The 24,552-nt window shown below is 51.8% G+C and overlaps 14 protein-coding genes across 14 annotated transcripts; 6 read left to right on the top strand and 8 right to left on the bottom strand.

Moving 5' to 3' along the window:
- Positions 1–18: 18 nt before the first annotated feature.
- Positions 19–1,659, top strand: BJX67DRAFT_284025 (E3 ubiquitin-protein ligase). Its single transcript, XM_071026709.1, has 2 exons — positions 19–1,194; positions 1,266–1,659. The coding sequence occupies exons 1-2, from the start codon at positions 197–199 to the stop codon at positions 1,336–1,338; spliced, it is 1,071 nt and encodes a 356-aa protein (XP_070889445.1). The 5' UTR covers positions 19–196; the 3' UTR covers positions 1,339–1,659.
- Positions 1,660–3,040, top strand: BJX67DRAFT_284026 (protein transporter TIM17). The gene is made up of 4 exons (XM_071026710.1): positions 1,660–2,048; positions 2,121–2,319; positions 2,378–2,532; positions 2,594–3,040. Exons 1-4 carry the CDS (start codon positions 1,980–1,982, stop codon positions 2,627–2,629), a joined length of 459 nt encoding a protein of 152 aa, XP_070889444.1. The 5' UTR covers positions 1,660–1,979; the 3' UTR covers positions 2,630–3,040.
- On the top strand, positions 2,907–4,801 carry BJX67DRAFT_345812 (isoaspartyl peptidase/L-asparaginase; the record flags this gene model as incomplete). Its single annotated transcript, XM_071028375.1, has 2 exons — positions 2,907–3,071; positions 3,244–4,801. A coding segment is annotated over exon 2 (1,214 nt), but the record flags the coding sequence as incomplete, so codon positions are not given.
- Positions 4,802–6,316, bottom strand: BJX67DRAFT_345809 (NADP-dependent oxidoreductase domain-containing protein). The gene is made up of 2 exons (XM_071028374.1): positions 5,395–6,316; positions 4,802–5,335 (listed from the first exon to the last, which is right to left on the bottom strand). Exons 1-2 carry the CDS (start codon positions 5,590–5,592, stop codon positions 4,901–4,903), a joined length of 633 nt encoding a protein of 210 aa, XP_070889442.1. The 5' UTR covers positions 5,593–6,316; the 3' UTR covers positions 4,802–4,900.
- A 177-nt stretch (positions 6,317–6,493) lies between these two features.
- On the bottom strand, positions 6,494–7,426 carry BJX67DRAFT_370354 (oxidoreductase; the record flags this gene model as incomplete). Its single annotated transcript, XM_071030908.1, has 4 exons — positions 6,494–6,577; positions 6,631–6,828; positions 6,902–7,276; positions 7,343–7,426. 4 exons carry the CDS (start codon positions 7,424–7,426, stop codon positions 6,494–6,496), a joined length of 741 nt encoding a protein of 246 aa, XP_070889441.1.
- Positions 7,427–7,632: 206 nt separating this feature from the next.
- BJX67DRAFT_284037 (sugar porter family MFS transporter) lies at positions 7,633–9,729 on the bottom strand. Its single transcript, XM_071026712.1, has 4 exons — positions 9,519–9,729; positions 8,951–9,465; positions 8,312–8,892; positions 7,633–8,254 (listed from the first exon to the last, which is right to left on the bottom strand). The coding sequence occupies exons 1-4, from the start codon at positions 9,624–9,626 to the stop codon at positions 7,824–7,826; spliced, it is 1,635 nt and encodes a 544-aa protein (XP_070889440.1). The 5' UTR covers positions 9,627–9,729; the 3' UTR covers positions 7,633–7,823.
- Positions 9,730–10,214: 485 nt separating this feature from the next.
- Positions 10,215–11,805, top strand: BJX67DRAFT_390998 (zinc-dependent alcohol dehydrogenase family protein; the record flags this gene model as incomplete). Its single annotated transcript, XM_071034700.1, has 5 exons — positions 10,215–10,254; positions 10,310–10,380; positions 10,445–10,513; positions 10,612–11,308; positions 11,360–11,805. 5 exons carry the CDS (start codon positions 10,215–10,217, stop codon positions 11,479–11,481), a joined length of 999 nt encoding a protein of 332 aa, XP_070889439.1. The 3' UTR covers positions 11,482–11,805.
- On the bottom strand, positions 11,806–14,216 carry BJX67DRAFT_284033 (Zn(II)2Cys6 transcription factor). The gene is made up of 3 exons (XM_071026711.1): positions 14,075–14,216; positions 13,098–13,881; positions 11,806–13,043 (listed from the first exon to the last, which is right to left on the bottom strand). The coding sequence occupies exons 1-3, from the start codon at positions 14,155–14,157 to the stop codon at positions 11,943–11,945; spliced, it is 1,968 nt and encodes a 655-aa protein (XP_070889438.1). The 5' UTR covers positions 14,158–14,216; the 3' UTR covers positions 11,806–11,942.
- Positions 14,217–14,359: 143 nt separating this feature from the next.
- BJX67DRAFT_345795 (SMP-30/gluconolactonase/LRE family protein) lies at positions 14,360–15,548 on the bottom strand. The gene has a single exon (XM_071028373.1). The coding sequence runs from the start codon at positions 15,275–15,277 to the stop codon at positions 14,855–14,857; it is 423 nt and encodes a 140-aa protein (XP_070889437.1). The 5' UTR covers positions 15,278–15,548; the 3' UTR covers positions 14,360–14,854.
- A 6-nt stretch (positions 15,549–15,554) lies between these two features.
- On the top strand, positions 15,555–17,309 carry BJX67DRAFT_390996 (class II fructose-bisphosphate aldolase). The gene is made up of 2 exons (XM_071034699.1): positions 15,555–16,376; positions 16,431–17,309. The coding sequence occupies exons 1-2, from the start codon at positions 15,787–15,789 to the stop codon at positions 16,699–16,701; spliced, it is 861 nt and encodes a 286-aa protein (XP_070889436.1). The 5' UTR covers positions 15,555–15,786; the 3' UTR covers positions 16,702–17,309.
- Positions 17,310–17,524: 215 nt separating this feature from the next.
- BJX67DRAFT_345792 (SDR family NAD(P)-dependent oxidoreductase) lies at positions 17,525–18,658 on the bottom strand. The gene is made up of 2 exons (XM_071028372.1): positions 18,129–18,658; positions 17,525–18,067 (listed from the first exon to the last, which is right to left on the bottom strand). The coding sequence occupies exons 1-2, from the start codon at positions 18,473–18,475 to the stop codon at positions 17,605–17,607; spliced, it is 810 nt and encodes a 269-aa protein (XP_070889435.1). The 5' UTR covers positions 18,476–18,658; the 3' UTR covers positions 17,525–17,604.
- A 36-nt stretch (positions 18,659–18,694) lies between these two features.
- BJX67DRAFT_283873 (uncharacterized protein) lies at positions 18,695–20,077 on the top strand. The gene is made up of 4 exons (XM_071026708.1): positions 18,695–18,992; positions 19,064–19,485; positions 19,546–19,846; positions 19,899–20,077. The coding sequence occupies exons 1-4, from the start codon at positions 18,902–18,904 to the stop codon at positions 19,904–19,906; spliced, it is 822 nt and encodes a 273-aa protein (XP_070889434.1). The 5' UTR covers positions 18,695–18,901; the 3' UTR covers positions 19,907–20,077.
- Positions 20,078–20,247: 170 nt separating this feature from the next.
- BJX67DRAFT_370347 (cytochrome P450) lies at positions 20,248–21,975 on the bottom strand (the record flags this gene model as incomplete). Its single annotated transcript, XM_071030907.1, has 3 exons — positions 20,248–21,408; positions 21,459–21,734; positions 21,799–21,975. The coding sequence occupies 3 exons, from the start codon at positions 21,973–21,975 to the stop codon at positions 20,248–20,250; spliced, it is 1,614 nt and encodes a 537-aa protein (XP_070889433.1).
- A 517-nt stretch (positions 21,976–22,492) lies between these two features.
- On the bottom strand, positions 22,493–24,469 carry BJX67DRAFT_345784 (argininosuccinate synthase). The gene is made up of 9 exons (XM_071028371.1): positions 24,297–24,469; positions 24,195–24,236; positions 24,116–24,136; positions 23,988–24,059; positions 23,801–23,925; positions 23,249–23,737; positions 23,109–23,188; positions 22,979–23,054; positions 22,493–22,922 (listed from the first exon to the last, which is right to left on the bottom strand). The coding sequence occupies exons 1-9, from the start codon at positions 24,352–24,354 to the stop codon at positions 22,635–22,637; spliced, it is 1,251 nt and encodes a 416-aa protein (XP_070889432.1). The 5' UTR covers positions 24,355–24,469; the 3' UTR covers positions 22,493–22,634.
- Between the last annotated feature and the right edge of the window lie 83 nt (positions 24,470–24,552).

Raw genomic sequence — 24,552 nt, 5'->3', positions numbered from 1 at the left:
AAATTGAGAAGCAGCTCATCTGGGCCCGCAAAACTCGACTCAACTAACTTGCTGCGTCCTACAAAGCCGCAGGAACGTGTGCAGCAAGAATCAAGTTGCGAGATCTGAGATCCGACGAAGCGCTCCATGGTACAACCATTGAAAGCAACGCCCTCGCCTTTTCCGCTTCGGTCGATTTCTATTCACTGGTGTAGATATGGACCGCTTTCCGTTCTCATTACTGGCAAAGAAATCATCTTCGGAAGATGGAATGGACGATCTCACCCAGCGACTCAAAACGCTTGATTGCTCATCTAGGCAAACTTACTATCCACCTCCCAACAGATATGCCGTTTCTTCGCTGCGTGATGAAGTGGTGCCGCGCCTTGGGATACTGAACAACCAGAAGCCGGCCCAGATAATTGCTCACGCCGTCGAATCGGCCTACGAAACAATTGCCAGTATCGCCCAAGCTGCCGCTCCAGATAGGGTAGGCAGGTCTCAAACGATCGCGGCCGGTGTGGGAGATCATAAACTGCAGAGTTCTCGAACTAGTGACATGAAGCCTGGTAGGAGCGGTTCTGTGCACCCGGCAGCGATGCGTCTGAAGGAGTCAGATCAGCCCATTGGCAACAATCGCATTAAACGGAAGACTGAAGCAGCGCCATACAAGCAGTCTACCCCACGACGGGAAGACCGAATAAGGAATGAGTTAGGATCCAAAGCAGAGTGCTGTGTTTGCTACGACTGGCTGCCGCCAGGAGACATAAGGTGCTTGGATTGCAAGCACCTCAATTGCCGCAGGTGTCTTAGAAACCTTTTCAGACTTTCCACCACGGATGAATCCGTTTTCCCACCTAAATGTTGTGGCGTACGAATTCCGCTGTCTTTTGTCCAGGAGGAGCTGTCGTCGTATGAACTACGCCTGTTCAGGGAGGCAGAAGTTGAGTTTTCAACAACAGATAGGACCTATTGCAGCAATCCGAGCTGCCGCAAGTTCATACCCCCAAGGGATATCTCGGCTACTCGGGCGACATGCTCTTATTGCGCCTTCCGGACGTGCCCGCTGTGCAAAAATGCCTACCACAGGTTTGAGGCCTGTGCAGCGGACCCATCTCTCCAGGCGACCCTCGAACTAGGTGCTAGAAAAGGCTGGCAGCGTTGCTTCTCATGCAGAGCCTTGGTGGAACGGCGTTCGGGTTGTCATCATATTAAGTATAACTGCCCACTTTCTGCGGTGCATTTGCTGTCGTGCAATAGCTTGCGATTACTAATATCTTGAGCAGGTGCATCTGCGGTGCCGAATTCTGCTACATCTGTGGCCAAAAATGGCGGACCTGTGAATGTGGCACAGGGTAAGATATGGGAGGGAACCTGTGCCCCCACGAGTGTTTGCCAATTGGTAGCCTCCAAGGCTTCGAGATTGGGGGATGCGCATTTGCGGCGTTTTCGGCGGGTCTGGAAAGATTTACGAAACAAGGGACGGCAATTTGGCGAGCTATTGGAGGGTGTGTGCTACACACTATGAAATGAGACAGTGAGATTGCTTTGACGGGGATTATTGGAGAAGAAAAGAAAGAATGGATTCATTCCTACATGTTCCGAGGTGCCTTGCTTTTGTAGACGGGGTCCAATAGCAGGCCTGAGGCCAAAGGGAATTCTCGGAGCCACCTGTCACGTGAAATGCCAAGTCATGCTCGGGCAAAAAAAAGCCTTCAAAGGAAGATGCGTTCCGTCGGTTCTCCTTCGGACCCCAGTTTTAAAACCTCGTCAATAATATCGTCTTGACAGTTTTACTGTCTATTTTTCACCTCGATCGCTTTTTCTTCCCTCAGAAAATTACAACCCCATATACGCCTCTCACCTCTCCCTTCTTTGACTCGGCTTTGATTGTCACTGGTTCGCCCGAGGTGACGTCTGTTTGAGCAGTTGAGCTGGACACAGCTGCTCCTTTACTTGCAACCAATTCGCCTTTTCCTCACGCGAATCTCACATACGACATGGATCATTCGAGAGATCCCTGCCCATGGGTTGCCCTGAGCGACTTTGGTGGTGCATTCTGCATGGGTGTACGTCTCTAGTCTGATGGCTGATGTCCCTGCTTTTCTAGTATTGGGACTGACCAAAGTTTTTCTCCTTAGGCGATCGGTGGTGCTGTATGGCATGGCGTTAAAGGATTTCGAAATAGCCCCTACGGAGAGCGACGGATAGGAGCCATTACGGCAATTAAGGCCCGCGCACCCGTTCTCGGTGGTAACTTCGGTGTATGGGGTGGGCTGTTTTCGACGTTTGACTGTGCGATCAAGGGTATCCGGAAGAAGGAGGATCCCTACAATGCTAGTACGTTCTAACTTGGAATATAATGGTCACTGAACTTGAACTAACTGGATTTGTTCAGTTATTGCTGGCTTCTTCACAGGTGGCTCTTTAGCTGTTCGTGGTGGCGTAAGGGCTGCGAGGAACTCCGCCATCATGTGTGCTGTTTTCTTGGCTGTTATTGAAGGTGTCGGTATTGGATTCCAGAGGATGATGGCGGATAATACAAAACTAGAGGTAAGCTCTCGAAGGCTTCTTTGTCCAGCTTTGTCCCTTATCTCACTCTCTACGACTTTAGCTCCCGCCTGCTCCCCAAGACAAGGCCGTTGCCTAAACGATCAAGCCACGAACCCTTTTATTCACCATTTCAAGACCTACGATTTCGCGCCCTCAGCTGTATGCCATAAAACGTTGCTGCCGCATTACACTATATCTCTTCTCCGGTGTTGGGTCTGGATCATATCATTAGGATGCATGGTATAGAGGTTACTTTACTTTTTCGACGCGTGCTTCTCTTCCAGCTCTCGACTATTGCGTCAAGAAACTGCGTTTCACCGGCGATTTCTTTTGGATCACAGCCTTTCCTCTACCTTGCTTTTTTTGTGGAAGGCAAAAAAAAAGGAAGCCTTTTGCGCATCCTGGTTGGCGACCAGGACATGTTACATTATGTCTTCTATTTTCTTGTACATTACTACGTCCAGTACAGGATTAATTCGATACTCAGGTCATCTCTGAATCTCAAACTGCACATGAGCTGTTGTGACTTCATGGGCTTGGTGAGTCGTGATTCGCCGCCAATGGCGTGCGGACTTTGGAACCTTGGAGTGTCCCGCTCTGATCCTCGTGCACCCACCAATCGTCATCTCCTTCCCATCTTCTGAACAACAAATATTGAATCAAGCATGCTGCTCTTCATCTAACTCATTCTCTCCAAATGGGCCACCAAAGACAGAGACGAACACGATGTCATCCGAGCCGTCCTTCAAACCGACTCTGATTCTCCACGGCGGCGCGGGGGCCATTGAGCGCTCCTCCCTCCCCCCCCGACCTCTACGCGAGATACCACAACTCCCTCCTTTCCTACCTCCGCTCGACGAAACACCTCCTCGACAGTGGCGCTAGCGCCCTCGACGCCGCGGTCCATGCCGTCTCCTTGATGGAAGATGACGAACTGTTCAACTGCGGTCGCGGGAGCGTCTTCACCTCTGCGGGCACAATAGAAATGGAAGCTTCGGTGATGGTTACATCGACGGTCCCCTCGCGTGATATCACAGATAAGAGTGCGGGTATGAAACGCGGCGCCGGGGTTATTTGTATTAGGAACGTGAGGCACCCAATACAATTAGCACGGGAGCTCCTGTTTCGTACGGGGCAGGATGAGAGGGGAAATCCCGTTGATATTGACGATGGGGGTGGGGGTATGCATTGTCAGCTTTCCGGACCGTATGTTGAGGACCTTGCGAGGAGTTGGGGGCTAGAGTTTAAGCCAGATGAATGGTTTTGGACGGAGAGGAGGTGGCAGGAACACCGGAGGGGATTGGGGGAGGAGGATGATACTGATACGATTCCGCGAGCGGAGGGAGGACATACTTACCCCAGCCAAGGGACGGTAGGATGTGTTTGTCTCGATCAATGGGGTGATTTGGCCGTCGCGACGAGTACGGGTGGGCTGACGAATAAATTTCCCGGCCGGGTGGGTGACACGCCGACGTTAGGAGCGGGCTTTTGGGCTGAGTCTTGGGATGTCGAGGTCGACGATACAGTTACTTCATCAATGGGACGCTTCGAAAACATGCAGTATATTCCTCAGCATCGAGCGGATTCTGTGCCAGCGGCGGTTGCAAAGCCCATATGGGATATGACTCTTGCAGACTGCCTTCCCGGCCCCTCTCAGCTTCTAAGAGAGATTTTTGAGCCCCATAGAGGGTTGAATACGCGGCTGCGCTCTCAGCAGCTGTTGATTAATCGGAAGCCAGGTCAGCCGCGTAAAAAACGACGAGCCGTGGCTGTCTCCGGAACGGGAAATGGAGACTCATTTCTGCGCACAGCTGCTGCTCGGACGACGTGCGCGATGATGCGGTTTTCTCAGCAGGAGCGTAACCTTGCCGATGCCGTTACTGCTGTTGCGGGGGCTGGTGGAGAGCTCCAACGCTCCGCGGGTAGAAGATGGGGCAGGACCGGTGAAGGCCAGGGCGGCATCATTGGCATTGAAGCTGATCTCGACGATAAAGGAACAGCAGTGGCCAAGGGCTTGCGACGCGGTAAGGTTGTTTTCGACTTCAACTGTGGGGGGATGTATCGTGCTTGGATTGAAGAGGATGGAGACGGAAGGGAAATCGAGAGGGTGATGGTGTTTAAAGAGCCATATAAGTAGGTAGTGCTTTCTAGAGAGTAGAACTACAGGGCACCATAGGCTAGGGTCGTTGGACCAAACCCTTGGGAGTTTTTATTCTTCCAGGCTCGGGAGTTTTCTTGCCGTCTGGACGGTTGAATGTTTCATGGTAGAGAATTTTATTATTATGGTTTTTGGCAGGACCTACACGGTAATGGCATGCGGCCCATGGCAGTGAGTCGCACGCTCTCACATCAAACACGAGTCGTACCGTCAGATCCCATCAAGCCCCTTATATAGTGGCCACCGGTAAGCCTCATCCGGCGTATTGAACCGCAAGTTTGCGTTCAGAGAATCGATCTTCGCAATATCCTCCTTCTCCAGGACAAAGTCACTGGCCATGTTCTGCTGAATCTGCCAAGGGATTGTACTCTTGGGGATCACGGACCGCCCATTGTTCACGCCCCAGGTTAAGGCAACCTGCGCAGGGCTCTTGGAATATTTCCTGCCAATTTCGGCGAGGATAGGTTCGTCTATTAGACGACCGCGGTTGGCGAGCCCGTTATTCCAGTAGATGTCGCGGTAGAAGGAGTTCTGGTTACCGAGGGGACTGAATTGTTGGACGTGGATACCCTGATCTTGATGCCATCGGGTGAAGGCCTCTTGGGTGAGGAAGGGGTGGACTTCCATCTGGTGGACGGCGGGGGCCTTGTGGTGTTATTTGAGTATGAGCTCTCAAGGAGGGGTTATGGAAATGGGCAACTCACCTTACCTGCCGCAATGAGGTTTTCAACCTCCTCCTTATTGAAGTTCGACACCCCTATTGCCTTGATCTTCCCTTTCGTCATGATCTTCTGCATCGTCCGCCAGGTATCAACGTACGTTGTCTCTCCCATCTTCATGAGGCCATCCTCGTCCTTTGGAAACCGATTTTCCCCTCGCGCAAATGTGCACGGATAATGCATGAGGTACAAATCAATGTAGTCGGTCTGGAGGTCTCGGAGCGAGTCATCTAAGGCGCTCTCGACATCATCAGGGTGGAACGAATTGCACCATAGCTTCGTAGTGATGAAGATCTCATTCCGAGGGACCCGGCTCTTCTTGATTGCGTTGCCGGTGGAGACTTCTGTGTCGTATCTGAACTCGCCTTTAGCTTCTAATCTTTATTCATGTGTTAGGTGGTCGTGCACTCTGGCGGTATTGATGAGCCTGCACCCAGCCTTCAGGGCTTCAAAAACAGCGCCCTCTTGCTGCTCCTTGTCCTGGAACGTTCCAAATCCAATCGCGGGAATTTTGTCGCCGGTGTTGAGGACAAAGGTCCTGCCAGCGTAGTTGCTGATATTCCGAAAGGCTATGCCCCCCGGTCGAGTGGCCCGGAGAACAGGACGAAATAACTGCCAGGCGTTCATGGCTTGCGACAACTGGCCGGGGTCTAAGTCAAGGTGTGGAGCTGCTCAGTCAAGAGCAGATTCACGGCGGGGGTAGATATATGTGCAGCATGCCGCCGATGCTTCCCGCAGTGTACGAGGAGAGACAGGCCGCTTGAGCTGTTGCAGCTCCCCAAATCCGCGCTATCAATTGGAGATTCTGGATCCGTCCAGATTGCCTGATCGTAAAACCTTGTGTGTTTCCTCGAGACGAGGATGAATGGAGTCGGGGATCCACGAGACGAGCATAATCCACTAACCGAATGTAAACTAGCGTACTGTAGTAGGGAGTGTCTTTGTTGTGGGGCTCCCGAGGCTCTGGATTTCTGCTCTGGTGCAATATCTCCTGCATCTCATTGAATTATACGTCTTCGTGTCGAACATTGCTATCTGCAATCACTCATTCGATCCCAACTAAGATCAGGCCCTATGCTCTCCCTCAAGGCAGCGAAAATCCACCATCAACAATGATATTCGATCCAGTCATATAACTGGACGCATCAGACGCACAGAAAAGGTACGCCTACCCGATATTAGAATGGTTCACCTGAAGTAAGTGATTCCGACTGGACTCACCCCCTTAAGCTCATATGGCGACGCAAACCTCCTCGCCGGAACCCGGGAGCGCCATTTGTCAACCATCTCCGGAGACGCATATGCCATCATAGATGTCTCAATGTATCCCGGTGACACACAATTCACACGGGCGAAGCCCACCCATTCAACGGCCAACGATTTGCCGAGCTGGAGTACACCAGCTTTGGAGGCATTGTACTATGAGAAGAAGAATAATCAATCTGTGGGAGAATTACAATCAAAAAAATACAACGGAAAGATATAATCCTACCGCAGCCTGCTTCTGAGGCGTATTAACCAGCGTTGCGCTCACAGACGCTGTCAAAACTGCATTCCCAAACCCCTGTTTCTTGAAGATCCGTGCAGTCGCTTGAGCGGTATAAAATGCACCATTCACATTGACGTCCATGATCTCTTGGAACTCTTTCGGCATGTAATCTTCGCCCGCATGCTCGGAGAAGATTCCCGCGTTGGCAACGATGATGTCTAGCTTCCCGAAGTCCTTCACGATATGGTCAATTGCGGCGGATATCTCGGAAGGGGAGGTGACGTCGGCTCGGTAGGCAGTACATTTCACGTTTAATTTCGAGGATATCTCAGCAGCTGTTTGGGGAGCAGACGTGGTTGTGTTGTAGATAATTGCGATCTAAATTGTTTGGATATTAGTACGCTTTGCATGGCCGTCCATATAGGAGATGTGAGGGGAGTGTACTTGTGCTCCAGCTTCGAGAGGACCATTATGCTGCCAGTTGCTCGAGCGTGGTTTCAAGTTTGGTATACGATCAATTCCCTTCATTGTGCCCTTTATCATATATAGTTTGTGAGTCTTTGTGAATAAAGCCTGCTCGCTGGGTGAGCTCCTTGTTGGTTGCCGGCTCGAGGGTATTCTTGCGGGAGATGGTCCACAAGTCGTCTCGGGACAATCAATCGTCCTGCTCGTTTCGACATCGCCCCCGTCGCTTCGATGTTCGACATTGAGTAGGAGCAGGTTATGTTTCCGTTGGTGCTGGAAAGATGTATTGGCTGGCTGTCGTCATTCTGCATCTAACCTCCCGCAACGGGCTCTAATGGGGCGCGTCTGTCTGAATCTCAAATTTCGAACAACCTGCCCAAACTTCTAAAGTACATGCAAATTCAATGCGGCATGAGTCAAATGCTTCACACTTTGCACCATGGTCCGTTAAGCTAGCCACCTAGCTGTTGACAGTTTCCTGGTGCTGAACTTGCTCTTCGTCGATCTTTTCAGCTCCTTCCGTGGCGGGTGTCTGGGATGTAGCACCGAAATCGTTCTTCTTGATAACTTCTTCCTCCTTGATTCTGTATCGTTCGGGCCTCTTGCGCGAGATAGCCTCCTTGTCGCGAAATACCAAGATAGGAGGATTCGCTCGGTAGTACTCATCCATGTCCTCAAGGGTTCGTCCTGCGGTCTCCGGATAAAAGAAATACATCGTGGGCACCATTGCCGCATTAAGGACAGCCCAGATAACATAGAAACGCCAGCCCAGGTTCTGAACGCCGATAGGGGTAATCTCTACCACCATGAAATTGAGAATCCAGTTTGTTGCAGCACCAAGTGCAGCACCCTTTGTTCGCATAGTAAGGGAGTTGATTTCCGTAGGATACACTAAGGGAACGGTTAGGATCGTATTTTTGAAGGGTAAATATGTGATTGGACACATACACCATGGTATACCCTGCGTGCCGATTCCAAAAAAGACGTAGTATAGGAAAAAGAATGCAACGGAGGCAGACGCAACCTGCTTCGCATTGGGATACCCTGGAAGTTCGTTGTATCGAATCAGAGCCGTGATGATAATGTAACAAAAGCATTGCCCTGCAGCACTGAAGATCATAGTGTTACGCCGACCCCACCGGTCGACTTGGCGAATACCTAGGAAAGACCATAGGAGGTACTGGATACTGTTGCAGGCGGCCAGGAGACGCGCCAAGTCCGCGCTCAATCCAACGGAAGATGTCAAGATCGTGGGCATGTAATATGATGTCACGTTTATGCCCGAGAATTGTTGGAACGACTGGGCGCCCATTCCCAAGATCAGCCGACGAATCATCTTTGTGCCGGCTTTCTTTGAGCCTCGCCCACGCAGGAGATCGCCCCAGCTCATGCCATTGGTGCGTTCGTATTCGACTGTATATTTAATGCTCTGCAACTGAGAGAGAACGAATGCGTCGGTTGCTGGCTTGTCTTCGATATCTGATAGGATGTTCAATGCGTCTTCATCTTGACCTTTTGTGATGAGCCACCTGGGGGATCTTCATTAGAGTCATGGCATCGAGAAGCTATGATAGGAATTATACGCACCTTGGCGACTCTGGCAGCCACGGAATAACTAGGTAAATCATAATAATGAATACTAACTGGAAGGCAAGCGGGAAACGCCAGGAAACTGGACCGTGGGCGAACGCGAGCCCATAATTTAGCCAGTTGGAGATAGAGAACCCAACAAGCAGAAGAGCGTTTTGTAGGATGACCAGTTTCCCTTTCAGTCTGGCAGGGGCTGTTTCGGTCTGCCATACAGCCACTGTGGAGGAGTTGATTCCATTCCCAATTCCAGAGACAATCCGCCCCACCATCATATGGGGAATACCATACGAGGTAGTCTGAAGCACTGCTCCGATGGTCATTATCGTGATCCCGAGAAGAACGGACTTCTTTCGTCCCAGTTTACCCCCAACCCAGGTAGCAGAAACGGCGCCCAAGAAGCATCCTACATTGTATATTGCCGTCACCGTACTGAGAAGGTTCGTCCTTGATGGCCCTTCCAGATCGTGCACACGAAGGTAGTCCGGCGAGATAACAACTCCACCGAAAACTCCCTAGATGCCTGTTAGGTGTATCACTTGCGGGTGTTGCAGAGTGATGTTCTTACCTGGTCGTAACCATAAAGCGCCATGTCCGCCCCACAGCCAACAGCGAACCAGAGGGACAGCCGCCCACCCCGGAGGCCAGACGGCGTGAGATGCTTGAGGTACGCCATGGCCGAAAAACGATCAGATGATAGAAGCGACTGGCCCGATGGTATGGCTTGAGTGCAACACAATGGGGAATCCGCATCTTTATATATGTGCTCCACTGTCGATTGATACTATCTCTGGAATTTGCCATGCATTTCGCTTTCCCCACGGGGACGAACAAAATTCGCGCAAGATGAGGCGACAACGGAAGCGGCTAGGGTTCCACTTTGTTATCCGATCAATTCCCGGATCCAAGGAGAACTTGGAATGAGATCTCTCATACCCGAGACGGCGCCAGAAAAAGGATCGCCCCTTCCCGCGAGACGAGACATCCTGGCCTTGGCGCTGTTTATTTGGAGTGAGGTGCACTGGGCAAGGTTCTGCAACATCTCGGGAGGACTGGTTCGTGGAGATGGCTCTCAGTCGTCATATGATTTCGAAAGCCATGTGCGCGTTTCGAGCGCTGAAAGGGCTCAATCCTCTGCCTCGACCAGGCCTACCTCGGATAAAGGTAACGAAAAGCCCAAAAGAGAGCACGCCAATCTGCCCTTCCCGCTTCCTCTCGAACCGTCTTGATTCATCTGCTGAAGTATGCAACCCGTAATATCCCAATGAATACCTTCAATCTTCTACCAAGTATGAAAGCACTAGGTGCGTAGAGTTAGCAGTTGCCACGATCTTGACCTGAATCGATCTGACTGGACAGAGTATTCGGAGCCACAAAACCCGTGTGTGGTCGAGAAGCCTCTTCCAGAGGTCAGGGAACATGATCTGCTGGTAGGCAAACACTAGTACCAACGAAGAATCTACAAATCTGACTCGCGATGGCGTCTGGCTCTAGATCAAGTTGAAAGCATGCGGCGTCTGTGGAACAGACTTGCATATCCACGATGGAGAATTTGGGGCAGAGGTAAGGAGCATCATGCTGACAGGTGAATGACGGTTGACGATGAAGATAGTTCCCGGTGGTTCCTGGTCACGAAACTGTCGGCGGCGTTCGGTTCGAAGGTTAAGGGTTTCGCTGTAGGTGATCGAGTGGTGGCTGATAACTCGGAGCTATGTGGAGAGTGTTTCCATTGTTGCCGTGGAAGCGAGCTGTTCTGTGAAAATTTCGTGGCACACGGGGTAACCGTCGATGGTGGCTTTGCCGAATACGCCGCATACCCGGCGAAAAGGGTGTTCCACATAAAAGGCATCTCAGATGTGGATGCGACACTGATTGAGCCTGCGGCTTGCGCCGCACATGGTATTGACAAGATCGCACCGGATATGGGCTCAAAAGTGCTTCTGTTCGGTGCTGGTCCGGCGGGTCTGGTCCTTGCACAGTTGCTGCGCCAAAACGGGGGTTGCCATGTCGTTGTGGCGGCTCCCGGGGGAGCCAAGATCGCCCTCGCAAGGTCCCTTGACGCTGCGGATGAGTATATAGACCTGCCACGAGAAGGGGAGGCTGCGGCGGCGCGTCTTGGGGGACTGCACCGTGACAACCCATACGGATTCGACATTGTTGTTGAGGCGACGGGTAGTGCTAAGGTGTTGGAAAAATCGCTCGACTTCGTTCGAAAGGGAGGAAAACTGGTCGTGCACAGGGTCTATAATGATAATGATCGCATCTCATTGCCTCCGAATCGGATATTCAAAGATGAGATCCACGTTCTTGGGTCATTCAGTGAGATGCATAAATTTCCTGCTGCGATCGACTACATTGGTCAGTTTTCTTTCCACGACCCCTTGATCAGCAACTAACCGTGGAACTCAGAGACGGGTAAGGTTCGTGTTACTGGCATTGTAAACCAGACATTTCGAGTAGAGCAATGGGAGGAGTGCTTGGATGCCATGAGGAAGAAGGAAGTCATCAAGGCGGCAATTGTTTTTGATTAGGTGTAGACTTCATAGATATCGGGTCCGATGAATCGTAAGGGCGGTATATGTCCATCTTGGATGGATGCTCTTTCTAATTCAACCGCCCAAGACCCTGGGTGGTGTATATTGAAACGGTTGTATTCAGTAGTTCTTATTCGGTAACCTCGATGTGGCTCGACGTTCCCTGGGTGCCCATCCAAAAGCATGACTGTACATTCGACGCAAACGATGTGGTGTTAGACCCATATCCCCAGTCTCGAGCGTCAGCTTCGTCGGATGCAGAGGGTTGCTGGTGTCGGTGGTCAACATTATGGGCGGGGAAGACGGGTTAACAAAACACCATGGACGAAGAAACGAAGTATCCATGTAGGACTTGCCAGACTACCTCGTGCCTTGAGCTCTTGACCCGCTCTCCCAGTTGGCTGGCCCCTAATGATACGGATTGGACTTCTGCATGTGTTTAGTGCAGGAATATCTTGTTAGCGATGCTTCAGGAGAACGCTTGCATTTATCCCTGCCCCATTCGGCTTTTGATGAGATTCGAGGGTCATCCATAACCGTTTCAGTTCCTCGCCGAAAGAATGGGCCGGCCACCCGGTTTGTCGACGACACGATTCGAGAAGGTCTAGTACGCATTCACGGGAACGGCTATCATGTGTGAACATTCCCGCAATGAATAAACATTGGGAAGATATCAAACTTGAAGCGTCATCCTTCAATGCCATAGCAATACCGCAGATGATCTCTACGCACTGTCGAATATTCGCCTGGCGCTCTAGAAACCGATCCAAACCACCAAGGCAAGGCTCGTGGGAGTAAATCAGGATATGGGCAACACAGTGTAGTTGAACGGCCACTGCAAATGCCGGGGTTCGAATCCAGATGGGACGAAATGGCCCCGACGTGCTGGGGGCCATCGCTGGTAGCGGTGAGAACTCTACTGTCAGATGGCTCCACCACTCGTCGAGCATATTTCGCAGATGCTTCGCCCTATCCACCCTAGCCTGCGGGTTGATCTCTGTCTGGATGCATTCGTCTCGTGAGCAATAATTTATGACCTTGGCGAGGACGAATACAGAGCGGGAAGCAAGTTCAGATGGAGACAAGTCCGCATACGTCTTCTTTGGAACCCAAAAAGTCAGTGTTTTGCGTCTCTCTCGAAACGCTGCCCAAACATCCTGGCAAAGCCATGCCCACCATACCGCACTTTTAAGCCCGCCAGAGTCTCCATGTATCACCTGGGAGCGCTGAATCAAGAAAACACCTTCCAAGTGCCTCTGCCAGTCCTGACTCGAATCGTCCAGCATTTCATACGTGGAGATAATAAGAGTTGTGGCAAGGAGCTCCAAGCTGGTTTTGTAGCTCGAATACTGCATGGCTTTTTGAACATAGTGAAGGGTTTGGTAGTAATATTGCAGCGAAGCCTTACGATGGGGTTGGTGGTCGCGTGAAGGCCCTTCAGTGTTGAGAGATAGATGACGAGAGGAGAGGGCTAGGATGGCATTCAATAACCCGGCGTTGCGCATCGCAAGATGAGGAACAAAAGTAGAGAACTTGTTTGTTGGATCGAAAAGATCAATCTATCCACCAGGAGTTAGAAGGCTCGTTTAGAAGATGTATCATGATGGGCATACCCATGGGCTAACACGCTGCACGAAATTCTCGAGGAGAGAGTACTCCCGTGGAAGAAGCTGTATGGGTTCTTGTGCTTGCCACAACCCCTCCTCAGAAGGCAAGCCAACAGGTGAGGCGATTGTGTGCGTATCCACATCGAGAAGGTTGCGATCTACAATCCTAGTGGCACGCTGGAGAGGAGTGATCTGCGACGCATCTGTAGCATCAAGACGTTCCAACGAACGAATGTCTCTGTAGCCTCCACCTGGGATTTGTGGACTCTCTCTGATAGCATCGTTCACGAGGAGATCGAACCACCTTACGGTGGCGGCATTCACCGTTGGTCCGGGAGACTCGATGGAGCTTGTAACGGAATGTGGGATCTCGGACGAGAAGTGGGTAGCAATGCCATTACCAAGTTTCTGCTGTGATGTAGTATGATCAATCGCAACAATGGCTGCCAGCTGATCGAGCGGGTGTAGCGGAGGCTGGCCCTCGCCATGCGCCCAAGAGTGAGTAGTGGGATTGTGTTGGTCGTGGGCTGAGGATACACCAGGCGAATTATCTGAGCCTGTTGCCGTCAAGGTGGAAGTAAGAAAGGGCGCGGAAGAACGATTTGCGACTGCGGGGCGTTCCTCAAGGGGTTCTGCGAGCCTCTTCTCAGAAGACTCTTCAGGGCGTTGCTCGACAGGGCCCCGGAGGTCGAATAACTGAGAATACCCGCATTGCCGGCCAACCTTGAGGCAAGGCCCACAGCTTGGTCTCACCTCATCGCATTTCAGGTGCCGCTTGCGACAAGTCGCACTATATCATCCTGTTAGTCAAGACAGCGGACAGGCTACACAATGCATATAATTCAGTTGACAGCAGCTTAGAAAATTCACAGGGAAACAAGCCTGTGGAGCATTTCGAAGGCGAGGTGACAGAGTAGCAAAGTGCAAGAGAGTAGATTGCCAAATTGTGAAGTAACGCAGCGAGCGACGCAGCAAAGACATACCAGCCAGTTGTGGTGCGGAGACCGCGGCCACGCGATTTCCGATTGCGAGATAATCTAACAGGCGAGGGAGTATTATTATTCATGCCGAGAAGCCTGCGAGTCGCGCGTCAGAGGAGTGAGAGTCGTTCATTGCAATCCTCACAGTGTATGCGGTTGTCGAAGCGTTGCACGTCTCGAGGGTGAAAACCCGAGGGACGCTGACAGAACGCTTGCCTGAGGCATTCATGGAGAGATTTCACTTGGGCGTTCTCAGACTTCCTCTTCCCTCACTTACAACCAACTCTAGCCCCTCTGTTGATGAGGAGCTATCTATTACTGCCTTGAATGCATGAGTATTTGACATTGCCTATTATTTACACAGTCACTCAGAGCCCATCACAGAAGTAGTCTGGAAGCCCGGGCTAAATCCCTAGAAGTGCCCCTTTGACATTGCCGTTCAGCTTTGCCCTCCACAGCCGATTCTCGTTCAAAAGGAACATTTCTCCATTCCTCCCAAAGCAGAAGTTTGCTACGCCCCCTTCGACTAAGATCCTCCCGAGAAGCTCTCCGCCGGGAGACCACACGTTAACTCCATCACCGCAGCCGCTGTACACATTTCCGTTCAGGTCGCACTTGATCCCATCCGGGATCGTGCTGTCGGCCATGGCGAACAAGCGGCGGTTGGTTAGGAAAGGCTGATTATGGTACAGTACAACGTCAAAAGCATAGCTTGTTGATCGTTAGCCCTCATATTGGGTGGCGGGGCTGCGAGCATCGACTGTTACACTCTTCAGCTCATACTCAAATTGATGATGATCTCGTGTCGTCAGTTGTTCCGTCTCCATGCATCCAGTCTGTGTCAGTCACATAGACCACCTTCTCGTTCGGCGAGAACCAGATGCCGTTCGGTCTCCCAAACCCGTCTGCCATCGCGCGAATACTCCCTTTGGCGGGATTGAACCTATAAACCTGGTTTGGAAGCCGTGGTGACGGTCGGTATCCCTGTTCATAGCCATAGATCGGATCGGTGAACCAGATGGAACCGTCACTGTGGACGACAACATCATTGACCGAATTGAAAGGCCGGCCGTAGAAGTTGCTTTTCAGGATTGTGCTCGAATATGGGGGTGTAATGGACATGAGGTACAGCCCACTGGGCTGGTCCATGGACCCTTGTGCACAAAAGATGATCCCATCCTTGTAGTTGATCCCGCCGTTGGCCATAGGAATCGGAACGGAAATTTCCTCACATGTTACCAGTCCTGAGGGGCTGGCACACTCGAGGTCGACTCTTGTGATTTGAACTTTCTGACACCCAGATGAATCTTGAATGCGATTACTGGTGATGAAAAGTTCATCCCTGGAGGGAATGAATACGCCCGCTTCATGGGCGAAAGGGTATGATTCGTTCTCGGCGAGGAGCTCCAAAGTCGCGCCTTCGCCGAGAATTGCGCGGAACGCATCGTCATGGACAAGGAATGGACTGGGGGTTGACATAGTGTTCGGGCTGATTCCCGAGCAGCTCTACTGAGAGGCAGTTTATAGGTTTCATCAATACATCACAGCCGTTGTTCTGTGGGGCAACCGGACTTGCACCGGAGTGGAGTCGTTTCTACCTCGAGACGAGCAACAACCTGCCCCAAAATTGAGGGCAGGACCATACATATTTAGAAGAAGAATCTTTACCGACCCCAGAAAATGCCCGCTGCTGACGTGCCTATAAACAACAAGCCATGGCTGACTGGAAAACAACAAACACCCATCTCCGCATCCTCCGCGATGCCGAAGGTGGCCGATACGGCGTGATTGCGGCAATCGCATACAACATTGAGCAAGTCCACGGGCTCATCAAAGCTGCATCAACAGCTCGATCCCCATTAATCATCCAATTCTTTCCATGGGCGATCGATGTCTTTGATGGCCTGCTTATCCGGGCGGCTGCGGCAGCCGCTAAGAATGCTGACGTACCTATCTCGATCCACCTGGACCATGCGCAATCAGAGGATCTTATCAGACGTGCTGCGGATCTGCCATTTGACAGCATCATGGTGGATATGTCGCATAACGAGAAAGAGGAGAACCTACGCAAAACGGCTCACTGGGTGCAGCATTGTAATGAGAGACAGATCGCGACTGAGGCCGAACCAGGCCGCATCGAAGGGGGGGAGGACGGGGTGATGGATACTGCTGGATTGGAAGCTTGTATGACTACACCGGAAGAAGTCGATGAGTTCATCGCGACGGGTGTGGATGCCCTGGCTCCAGCGTTTGGGAACGTGCATGGCGAATATGGACCGCAGGGGCCTAGATTGGATTTTGGAAGGTATGGGTATTGCCTCACGGTACCTTGCCTCCACAGCTCTGACAAGTTATTTAGCTTTCAGAACATCCGATCAAGCGCGAACGGCAGAGTGCGTCTGGTGTTGCACGGAACGAACGGGTTTGAGCCAGAGCTGATGAAGCAATGCATCGCAGCGGGAGTGAGCAAGATCAACGTCAATCGGCTGGTTTTGGATGACTACTACGAACACCTCTATACCAGTGCTGGGAAGATGCCTCATACAAAGCTGATCGAAGAGGGTATTGACAAGGTAGTTCAGCTGACGGTCAAATGGATGGAAATCTGCGGCTCAGCAGGGAAGGTGTGACCTACGGACTCTGCCGCATTCAATACTATAGAATAGACAGGGGTGGGAAGCCAACATATCACTCCTGAGTTATGTTAAGGTCGTTATTTGCTGCTTTCAACAAGAAGGGCATCCTATCAGTACAAAAGGAAGGAGCTGCGAATGCTCCCCTGGGTCGTTCCTTCCTCCTCTGCAACCCTGGCTGCACCTTCCTCACCTGCATAGCTAGCCAAACAAGGAAGGAACCTCCAAGGACCTTGGAGCCTCCTTGGAAGGTTCCAAGGTTCCAAGGTCGCGTCGGTCGCTCTTGCAATATCAACCTACTTCTCCTCCATCGCGCCTTCCCGCACTCCTCACCTGGACTGTGGTGGCCCTTTCCTAATCTGGAAAGTATACTTATATTGGAACCTTGGAACCTTAAGAAGGAGCGACCAGCACCTCGCGGGTCGCACTTGCCGTTTGGTCCACCCAGAGCCGTTCCTTCCTGTTTCGCCAAAGGCTCTTTCAGGAAACTACGACCTCCAGCTGAGCCCGCGAGCCCGCGGGCCCGAGTTGGACTTTCCTTTCGCTCAGATAGTATGCGGAAAGAGCGATCGAGGCCGTCGCGGTCGTACCTGCCGTACCTAGGTACCAACCATTTCCTGCCTGTTTTGAGGAGAACTCCCGCGCCCCTGGTCGCACCTTACCCTCTTGCTCGGTAAGTGGGGGTAGGCAGGGAAGAAGCGATGGATGGAACCATCTAGAGGGCTGTAGTTGCACCTTCCGTATATGCGGATATTCATGGTTGGGAACGGCGTCTGAGCTGCTCATCCTTAGGGAGCTGTATTGGTTGGATAAGTAGAGATACCAATCGGATACTACTGGTAGCAGTGCGTAGCGTACGAAGCGTAGCCAAGCTCTATTTTACGGCAAGATATCTAATGATTACTGCAAGTTACTAAACATCCCCCCATCAGCCAACAGCCCCGACCCATTCACATAGCGACTCATATGCTCGGAACCAAGAAACACCGCCGGTCCTGCCATGTCCTCTGGATCTCCAATCCGTCCCAACGGGATCCTCGCCTCCAGATAAGCCTTCTTTGTGGGATTCTTCATATCGTGGTCCGCTAGCTGCGTGTTAATTGTCCCCGGGAGTAGCGCGTTGCATCGTATTTTACGCTTCCCGAGTGAGATCGCCATGGACTGCATGAGCGATAGAACAGCTGCCTTTGTCGGCGTGTAGTGTGTCTGGAGTCCGCCGCCGACGAGAGCGCTCACAGACGATATGGCAATAATGGAGCCTCCCTGCCCCTGCTGGACCATTTGGCGGGCAGCCGCTTGACAGGAATAGAACGTGCCTTTGACGTTAACATTGAGACTCTGGTTTAGGAGCGAGGACTCGATCCTGAGAAATGAAGGTTAGCCCGCCGTGATATTTCCGTAGGCAACCGGGGAAGATTACTTACTCGAGGAATTCGGCTTGTCTAAAGACACCCGCATTTGCGACAAAGACGTCCAACTTGCCCCATTGCTTGACGGCCTCCTGGATCAGGTTCTGCGATGTCTCCGGATTTGTGACGTCGCCCGCGAGCTCGAGAACTTGTCCGGCGGGTGAGCCCTTCTTGTGCAGTGCTTCAACCTCCGTTAAGAGGCTGTGACGCAGACTCTCGTCCTCGGGAAGGCCCAGGTGGTTGATGGCGACATTGCATCCTTGTCTGATGTATTCGAGGGCTATTGCACGGCCGATTCCGGTTGTCCCGCCGGTGATGGCGGCGATTTTGCCGCGGAGAATGTCCCACGCTGGTAGGGCCATTGCCGGGGTTTCAGTGGAAAAAGAAGATACTGAGGGGCTCAACACAGTTCCTGATCGCTGGTCTGGGATACGCGACTACATTTTGTCGGTCCTCTTATGATTTCTCTCCGAGACCTCTCTTCTCGTGGCTTTCCCCAGCAGTGAAGGGGTGTAGCGGCCCTCGAGACGAGAGGCGGAGCCGGATCCTAGTTTCATATTCTGGTGGGCTCGTGTAGCTTCTGACATCAAACTGTCATTGGAAGCACGCGACTCCATCTCCTTGACTCGTTTCGAGGGCCGAAGTTACGGAGGTCAATGTTGCGAGTCTCCAGCCGTACGCATCAGCGGCAATGAATGAATGCTTATAAGTAGATTAGCTTTCACTTTAACCGGCGCAATCCCCCCCTCCGTTATTCGTGTGCCCAGATACCCTCCTTCCCGGCCGAAATGCCTCCCCCGGCAAGCACAGAGCACGCCAAAAATGCTGCACCTATTGTACCGCAGACTGAGCTCACTCTCGCCTCCAAAGTAGTCGCCAGTACGCCTGTCCCTAACATTACCTCCTCCATCTCCTGCTGGTTCATATGTGACTAACACCTGGCGCAAAAGTAACCGGCGCAAACCGAGGAATCGGCCTTGGAATCGCCGAATCGTGTCTTACCAACGGCGCCGCAGCAGTCTACTCGATCGACATCGGCGAAGCAGGCGACGACTTCAACGCCCTCTCAAAGCGGTTCCCGGGGAAGCTGTACGCTATAACCGCCAATGTTACGGAAGAAGAAACCATCATCGCCGCCATCGACAGGATCATTTCCGAAGCTGGCGGGCTCCACGGGGTAGTCGTGAATGCGGGCCGGACGCACCACAAGGCGGCACTTGATTTCACGAAGGATGAGATCACGACGCTGTTCAATGTTAATTTGTTCGGGGCGTTCTTTACGGCCCGTGCTGCTGCGAAGGCGTTCATTAAACAGGGGGTTAAGGGGAGTGTGGTTTTCACCGCCAGTATGGCTAGCTACCGGCCGAATAAGGTACTTACTTATTTCCACCTCCATCCCTCTTTCTTCTCTCATGCTCATGAGTGTGTATAGCGAGTCCCGTCGGCCCCCTACGGCGCCTCCAAAGCCGGTGTCCGCAACATGACTCACACTCTTGCCATGGAATGGGCCCAGTACGGCATCCGCGTAAACAGTGTTTCGCCGGGCCTTGTAGAAACAGCAATGACATACTGGGTTCCTCAACAACCGGACTGGGAGCAGCAGTTAAAGTACTACGGCGGTATCCCGAGGTTGGCGAAGGTGCAGGAGCTAGGTGGTGCCTATGTTTACCTGTTAAGTGATGCGGCCAGTTACACGACTAGCATTGACATTCCTGTCAATGGGGTTATTGGGAGTGAGTATCTTATTCCGATGCTAGGTTTGTGAGGATACTAATTTTATGGAAGTTTGCTAGGTGGATACTGTTGCAAGTACTCAGGTCCCTCTGGTCTTGTTCTACGAAAGACATCGTACGACAGGTATTGTTGAGCATTCCTGACATATATGACGGCACTGGGGTTTCTAACAAACAGTTGGCATGGCTCCGTATACCACGCTCATATAGCTAGATGTTTGAGGAGTCTATAAAAGAATGACACAATACGTTAAAGATTAGCTTGCTTAACTTATGATCACTGTATTATGAGTGGATTGTCAACTGATAGCCGTAGTATTTGAAATAATGGCTTCCTAACCTGCTCTGCTGAATCCATCGCGCCAGTCTCGACTTATTTGTGTCTGGATTGGGCTGAGTGATTACCATCCCTCTAGAGGTGTAAGCTTTGCGAGAACCCCGTCCATCGGCGATATTGTCGCACTCCGCTTGACCTCGAGTTTGGCATTCGGGTCCTTCAATTCTATGTGGAATCGGCCAACGGTCGTAGCCACGAGGCAGGCCAACTCAGCCTTAGCGAACCCCTGACCGATGCAGCTCCGCGGGCCATGGAGAAACGTCATAAAGGCATAATTGCTACCGGCTCCGCCGGTGTTGGCTCGTCCTGGCCCAAGCCATCGCTCGGGATTGAATTTATCGGCGTCAGGGCCCCAGAGATCGGGATCGTGGTTGATGACCTCTGGAGAGATGGTCAGCTGCGTGCCCTTGGGGATAAAAGTCCCCGCAAGTGTGGTGTCATGAGGAGTGTCGCGGAAGGTAATCGGCACCGACGGATGAAAACGAAGCACCTCATTGCAAACTGCGTGGAGATAAGGAAGCGAATCCAGAGTGGCTGCTGTGATGGGCTGTGGGCTGTCGACTGAGATGGGAGGAAGCCTTGCCCGGATTTCTTCGCGCAGTCGGGTTTGTACGTCCGGATGTTTGCAAAGTGCATAGATAGACCACTGCAAAGCTGTTGAAGTAGTTTCGTGGCCAGCTGCGAGGAAGGTCATCATTTGATCGATTAGTTCCTCGTCGGTGAACATCCCGCTATTCACTGACACCGACAGAATATCCTTCCCCAACTCCGACTCTTCAGGATTGTGCTTGATTTGTTCCTTCTTTTCCCTGATGAGTTTCTGCGCCACCTGCCGGACATAGTTTCTACCTTCTGCTATGTCTCGGTTGCGTTGTACCGGCAGAGCTTGTATTGGTTTAACGTTGCCCATAATGAAGGCAGCTGCGAACAGAAGTTGAAGCCAGAGTGGAGCCTCAAGAAGTACCCGGTGGTATTGTTCCGCAAGTTCATTCTTCGGATCAGCCAGGGATCCAAAATCTCGATTCATGCCTGCGAGGCCGATGATATCCAGGGTGGCCCTACTCGCCCAATTTCGTATTTGGACCACATTATCTTCGCCACTTCTGCGGGCCCGTAGATCTTTCTCGATAGATTTCACCATCTCCACACTTTTTACCCAGAAGGTTGGGTACAAGTCCTTTATATGACGATACGAGAAAGCGGGCATGAGGTTCTTTCGATGTCTCTGACCAGGACTCAGCTGGGCCTACTAGATCGCATTTCGGCGATACTGACCTTGTGTTCAAGCCCCTCTGCAAGCAGAACCCCGTGCTTTCCGGCAATGCGTCCTAAAGACCGCCGCATCATTTCGGGTTTCTCATACTCGTATGCGTTCTGCACGAGCAGCTCGCTCAGAACCTTTGGGGTTGTCAAGAGGACTCGTTCCATATTTCCGACCATATAGTAACGCAGAAGCCCGTTGTTCGGAACCGTCTTGATCCAGTTGAGCATTTGTTGAAACGGTGTCTGAAGCACATATGTACCCGCATTGCCTTTGATCCATGATCGGTTCTGCGGCGGGTCAACGATGAACAGCTGTGGCCATCCACTAAGAGTAGACAATGGGCGAACTCACGGGAGGTGCTGGAATATGCTTGATTGGGGTCAAATATTCCGGGTATAAATAGCAACGATGGAGGATTCGGAGAGCAGTAATGAGGGTAGATATCATCAAAAAAGTAGAGAAGCTGGAGGTAAGAAATGCGTATCCAGCAGCGCCTATGTAAGTCATTCCCCACGGTATGCGAGCCATCTTGTCAAGGGAGGCCGAAACGCGAGGGTTAGGTACTGGTTCACAAATAGCTCGTTGAAAATGACACCTGGTGGGGATTGTGAATATCAGCAGTGATGTTGTAGCCAACTGCCACGTGGTGAGACAGTTAAAAGAGAGTCGATCCACTTCTGACCAACGGGGGTTTAGCCAGGCTCTGACGCCACGATGGTGGGCGAGCCTGGCACCTTGGAAATGCGAGCCAGGCAGAAGTTTTTGTCGCATCCTTGGTTCCCCTCAGGGCACCGACAATGTCGTTTTAGCGGGACCGTTGGTCGAGTGCTGATTGGTTTTGACCAGGATTCTGGCCGTCAAAAAGCCGATGATCCGAGACGGAAGATATGTGATTGGATCATGATCATATCGAGCCGTCAACAAAGGCTGAAATGCTTGAACCAGGCGCTGTGGAGGGCGGGAGTGAAACCATGGAAGTTGGTGGGTGTTGCAGGGGGAATACAGCTCGGCGCCGAGTGGCCTGGCTCTCATATCATATCATCAATTTCAGACAACTACACATTTTCTATTCCATTACACATATATTATTTAACAGTCACCATACAAAACCCATAAATGTCACAGGCCTTTTCCCGAAGGCGGTTTCTCAAAATCACGGTCGTTATTCATACCAGCGACGTCGCAGCTTACAGTTTCTCACCAGCGGCCTGCTTCATCTGGCCATACTTCTTCAGACGGATAGCGGACACGCCGATGAAGCCAGTGGTCTCGGTAGGGGAAAAGTCACCAATCTCGTCCATGCTGGATTCAGACATATCGTAAAGCTTCTCGGTCTCGGAGGAGCGACCGAGAATGATCATGTTGCCCTTGTACGCGCGGCACCGGACCTTGCCATTGACGGTCTTCTGAGAGGCGACGATAGATTGTTCGAGGAACTCACGCTCGGGCGAGAAGTAGAGACCGTTGTAAAGAAGCTGCCGGAAAGTGTGGTTAGTAGGACGAGAGTCGAACAAAATTACCCAAGACGAACCTTAGAGTAGTTGACTGTAACGAACTGATCACGCAGAGCGCGGACTTCACGGTCGAGGACAAGACCTTCCAGGTCGCTACGAGCAGTATGTTAGAAAAGTCGCAAAAGCAGAACGAACACGAATACATACACGTGTGCAGAGCGGAGGCAGGTGAGGCCAGGAGTCTCGTAGCAGCCACGAGACTTGATACCGATGAAACGGTTCTCAACCTGTCCCAAATTAACCTCAATGTCATTTAAATCACATCATAATGGAAAGTGAAAGCTCACAATGTCGATACGACCGATGCCGTTGCGACGGGCGATAGAATTCGCAGTTAAGAAGAGATCAACCGCATCAGTGGCAGTCTTCTGCTGACCGTTCTCGGTGTACTCAAGCTTGACGGGCAGACCCTTCTCGAAGTGAACGGTGAAGTCCTCGGGCTTATCGGGAGCGCTCAGAGGGTCGATTGTGAGCTTCCACATGTCGGCGGGCGGAGTGATATCGGGATCTTCCAGGATACCAGCCTCGTAGGAGCAGTGAGCCAGATTCTCGTCCATACTCCAAGGCTTGGACTTGGTGGAGGTGACAGGGATGCCCTTCTCCTCAGCATAGGCTAGGAGATCGTTACGACCAGCGAAACGCTCGTAGAAGACGGGATCACGCCAAGGGGCGATGACCTTGATGTCGGGTTGCAGGGCGTAGAAGGCGAGTTCGAAGCGGACCTGGTCGTTACCCTTGCCGGTGCAGCCGTGGGAGACGGCGAAGCATCCTTCCCTCTATGTACACAATTGATGAGTTTGTGCCTTCAGAGTTGTAAGTGGAGGCTGAGTTGAACTAACCCTAGCAACGTCGATCTGAGCACGGGCAATCACTGGGCGAGCCAGGGAGGTACCAAGGAGGTAGACATTCTCGTAAATGGCGTTGCAAGCAATAGCGGGGAAGCAGAGCTCCTCCACAAACTCCCCTGTATACCACAATGTTAAACATTGCGTTGTTCGAATCAACGAATTATCCGATTGTACGTACGGCGGAGGTCAACAATTTCGGCCTTGATGGCACCAAGCTTCAGGGCCTTCTCTTTGATCGCGTCAAAGTCCTCTAGGACAGGGTGTCAGAGCGCAAGTAGCGGTGGAGGTCAATGGGGATCGCTTCACCTTCCTGACCAACATTGGCAGCTGAGAGTCCGTCAGCATGTTTTCACAGCAAGAAATAACACGCCACAGAGATACTTACTGAAAGCAACGACTTCGTAGCCCTCATCGATCAGCCATTTCACTGTTTGGTTTGAATCAGTTGGATCACGTGAGGAAAGTTGATGGAACGAAGGAGGCTAACAGATGATGCTGGTGTCAAGGCCGCCGCTGAACGCGACACAGATCTTTCCTTTGCCCATTTTCAGTTATGGAGGGATAGCAATGGCGTGATCCGAAGGAGATTGAGAGAGAAGAAGACCAGGAGAGAGAGCGGGGTGGGATGAAGGTCGGCGGTTGAGTCACCCCGAGGAAAAAAAAGTTTTGGAGACATGCGGCCCACGGAGGAGACGAACGACTCCGAGCTGTCGGTGATCACCTGACGGCTGGTCCCACCTGCC

The sequence above is a fragment of the Aspergillus lucknowensis genome, assembly GCF_044049455.1.
Source record: "Aspergillus lucknowensis strain CBS 449.75 chromosome Unknown BJX67scaffold_6, whole genome shotgun sequence".
In the NCBI taxonomy this organism is placed as follows: domain Eukaryota; kingdom Fungi; phylum Ascomycota; class Eurotiomycetes; order Eurotiales; family Aspergillaceae; genus Aspergillus; species Aspergillus lucknowensis.
Note: the sequence above shows the minus strand (reverse complement) of the source record. Positions and strands in the feature narration are given on the sequence as shown.

Bases quoted from the DNA above. Each gene is read 5' to 3' on its own strand.
- BJX67DRAFT_284033 (XM_071026711.1), bottom strand. From the start codon at position 14,157: ATGAATAATAATACTCCCTCGCCTGTTAGATTATCTCGCAATCGGAAA. The intron at 13,882-14,074 runs GTATGTCTTTGC...AGGATGATATAG, and splicing joins CTCCGCACCACAACTGGCTG to TGCGACTTGTCGCAAGCGGC. The intron at 13,044-13,097 runs GTATGCCCATCA...CCTGGTGGATAG, and splicing joins TGCAGCGTGTTAGCCCATGG to ATTGATCTTTTCGATCCAAC.
- BJX67DRAFT_283873 (XM_071026708.1), top strand. From the start codon at position 18,902: ATGCCTCCCCCGGCAAGCACAGAGCACGCCAAAAATGCTGCACCTATT. The intron at 18,993-19,063 runs GTACGCCTGTCC...CTGGCGCAAAAG, and splicing joins CGCCTCCAAAGTAGTCGCCA to TAACCGGCGCAAACCGAGGA. The intron at 19,486-19,545 runs GTACTTACTTAT...GAGTGTGTATAG, and splicing joins CTAGCTACCGGCCGAATAAG to CGAGTCCCGTCGGCCCCCTA.
- BJX67DRAFT_284025 (XM_071026709.1), top strand. From the start codon at position 197: ATGGACCGCTTTCCGTTCTCATTACTGGCAAAGAAATCATCTTCGGAA. The intron at 1,195-1,265 runs GTATAACTGCCC...TATCTTGAGCAG, and splicing joins TCGGGTTGTCATCATATTAA to GTGCATCTGCGGTGCCGAAT.
- BJX67DRAFT_284026 (XM_071026710.1), top strand. From the start codon at position 1,980: ATGGATCATTCGAGAGATCCCTGCCCATGGGTTGCCCTGAGCGACTTT. The intron at 2,049-2,120 runs GTACGTCTCTAG...TTTTCTCCTTAG, and splicing joins GTGGTGCATTCTGCATGGGT to GCGATCGGTGGTGCTGTATG. The intron at 2,320-2,377 runs GTACGTTCTAAC...GGATTTGTTCAG, and splicing joins GGAGGATCCCTACAATGCTA to TTATTGCTGGCTTCTTCACA.
- BJX67DRAFT_390996 (XM_071034699.1), top strand. From the start codon at position 15,787: ATGGCTGACTGGAAAACAACAAACACCCATCTCCGCATCCTCCGCGAT. The intron at 16,377-16,430 runs GTATGGGTATTG...CAAGTTATTTAG, and splicing joins CCTAGATTGGATTTTGGAAG to CTTTCAGAACATCCGATCAA.
- BJX67DRAFT_345795 (XM_071028373.1), bottom strand. From the start codon at position 15,277: ATGGCCAACGGCGGGATCAACTACAAGGATGGGATCATCTTTTGTGCA.
- BJX67DRAFT_345809 (XM_071028374.1), bottom strand. From the start codon at position 5,592: ATGCATTATCCGTGCACATTTGCGCGAGGGGAAAATCGGTTTCCAAAG. The intron at 5,336-5,394 runs GTGAGTTGCCCA...TAACACCACAAG, and splicing joins ACCTCATTGCGGCAGGTAAG to GCCCCCGCCGTCCACCAGAT.
- BJX67DRAFT_284037 (XM_071026712.1), bottom strand. From the start codon at position 9,626: ATGGCGTACCTCAAGCATCTCACGCCGTCTGGCCTCCGGGGTGGGCGG. The intron at 9,466-9,518 runs GTAAGAACATCA...ACAGGCATCTAG, and splicing joins CGCTTTATGGTTACGACCAG to GGAGTTTTCGGTGGAGTTGT. The intron at 8,893-8,950 runs GTGCGTATAATT...AAGATCCCCCAG, and splicing joins TGGCTGCCAGAGTCGCCAAG to GTGGCTCATCACAAAAGGTC.
- BJX67DRAFT_345784 (XM_071028371.1), bottom strand. From the start codon at position 24,354: ATGGGCAAAGGAAAGATCTGTGTCGCGTTCAGCGGCGGCCTTGACACC. The intron at 23,738-23,800 runs GTTAGTTCAACT...TTGTGTACATAG, and splicing joins CTCAGATCGACGTTGCTAGG to AGGGAAGGATGCTTCGCCGT. The intron at 23,055-23,108 runs GTATGTATTCGT...TACTGCTCGTAG, and splicing joins TGCCTCCGCTCTGCACACGT to CGACCTGGAAGGTCTTGTCC.
- BJX67DRAFT_345792 (XM_071028372.1), bottom strand. From the start codon at position 18,475: ATGGCCCTACCAGCGTGGGACATTCTCCGCGGCAAAATCGCCGCCATC. The intron at 18,068-18,128 runs GTAAGTAATCTT...TTCATTTCTCAG, and splicing joins AGACAAGCCGAATTCCTCGA to GATCGAGTCCTCGCTCCTAA.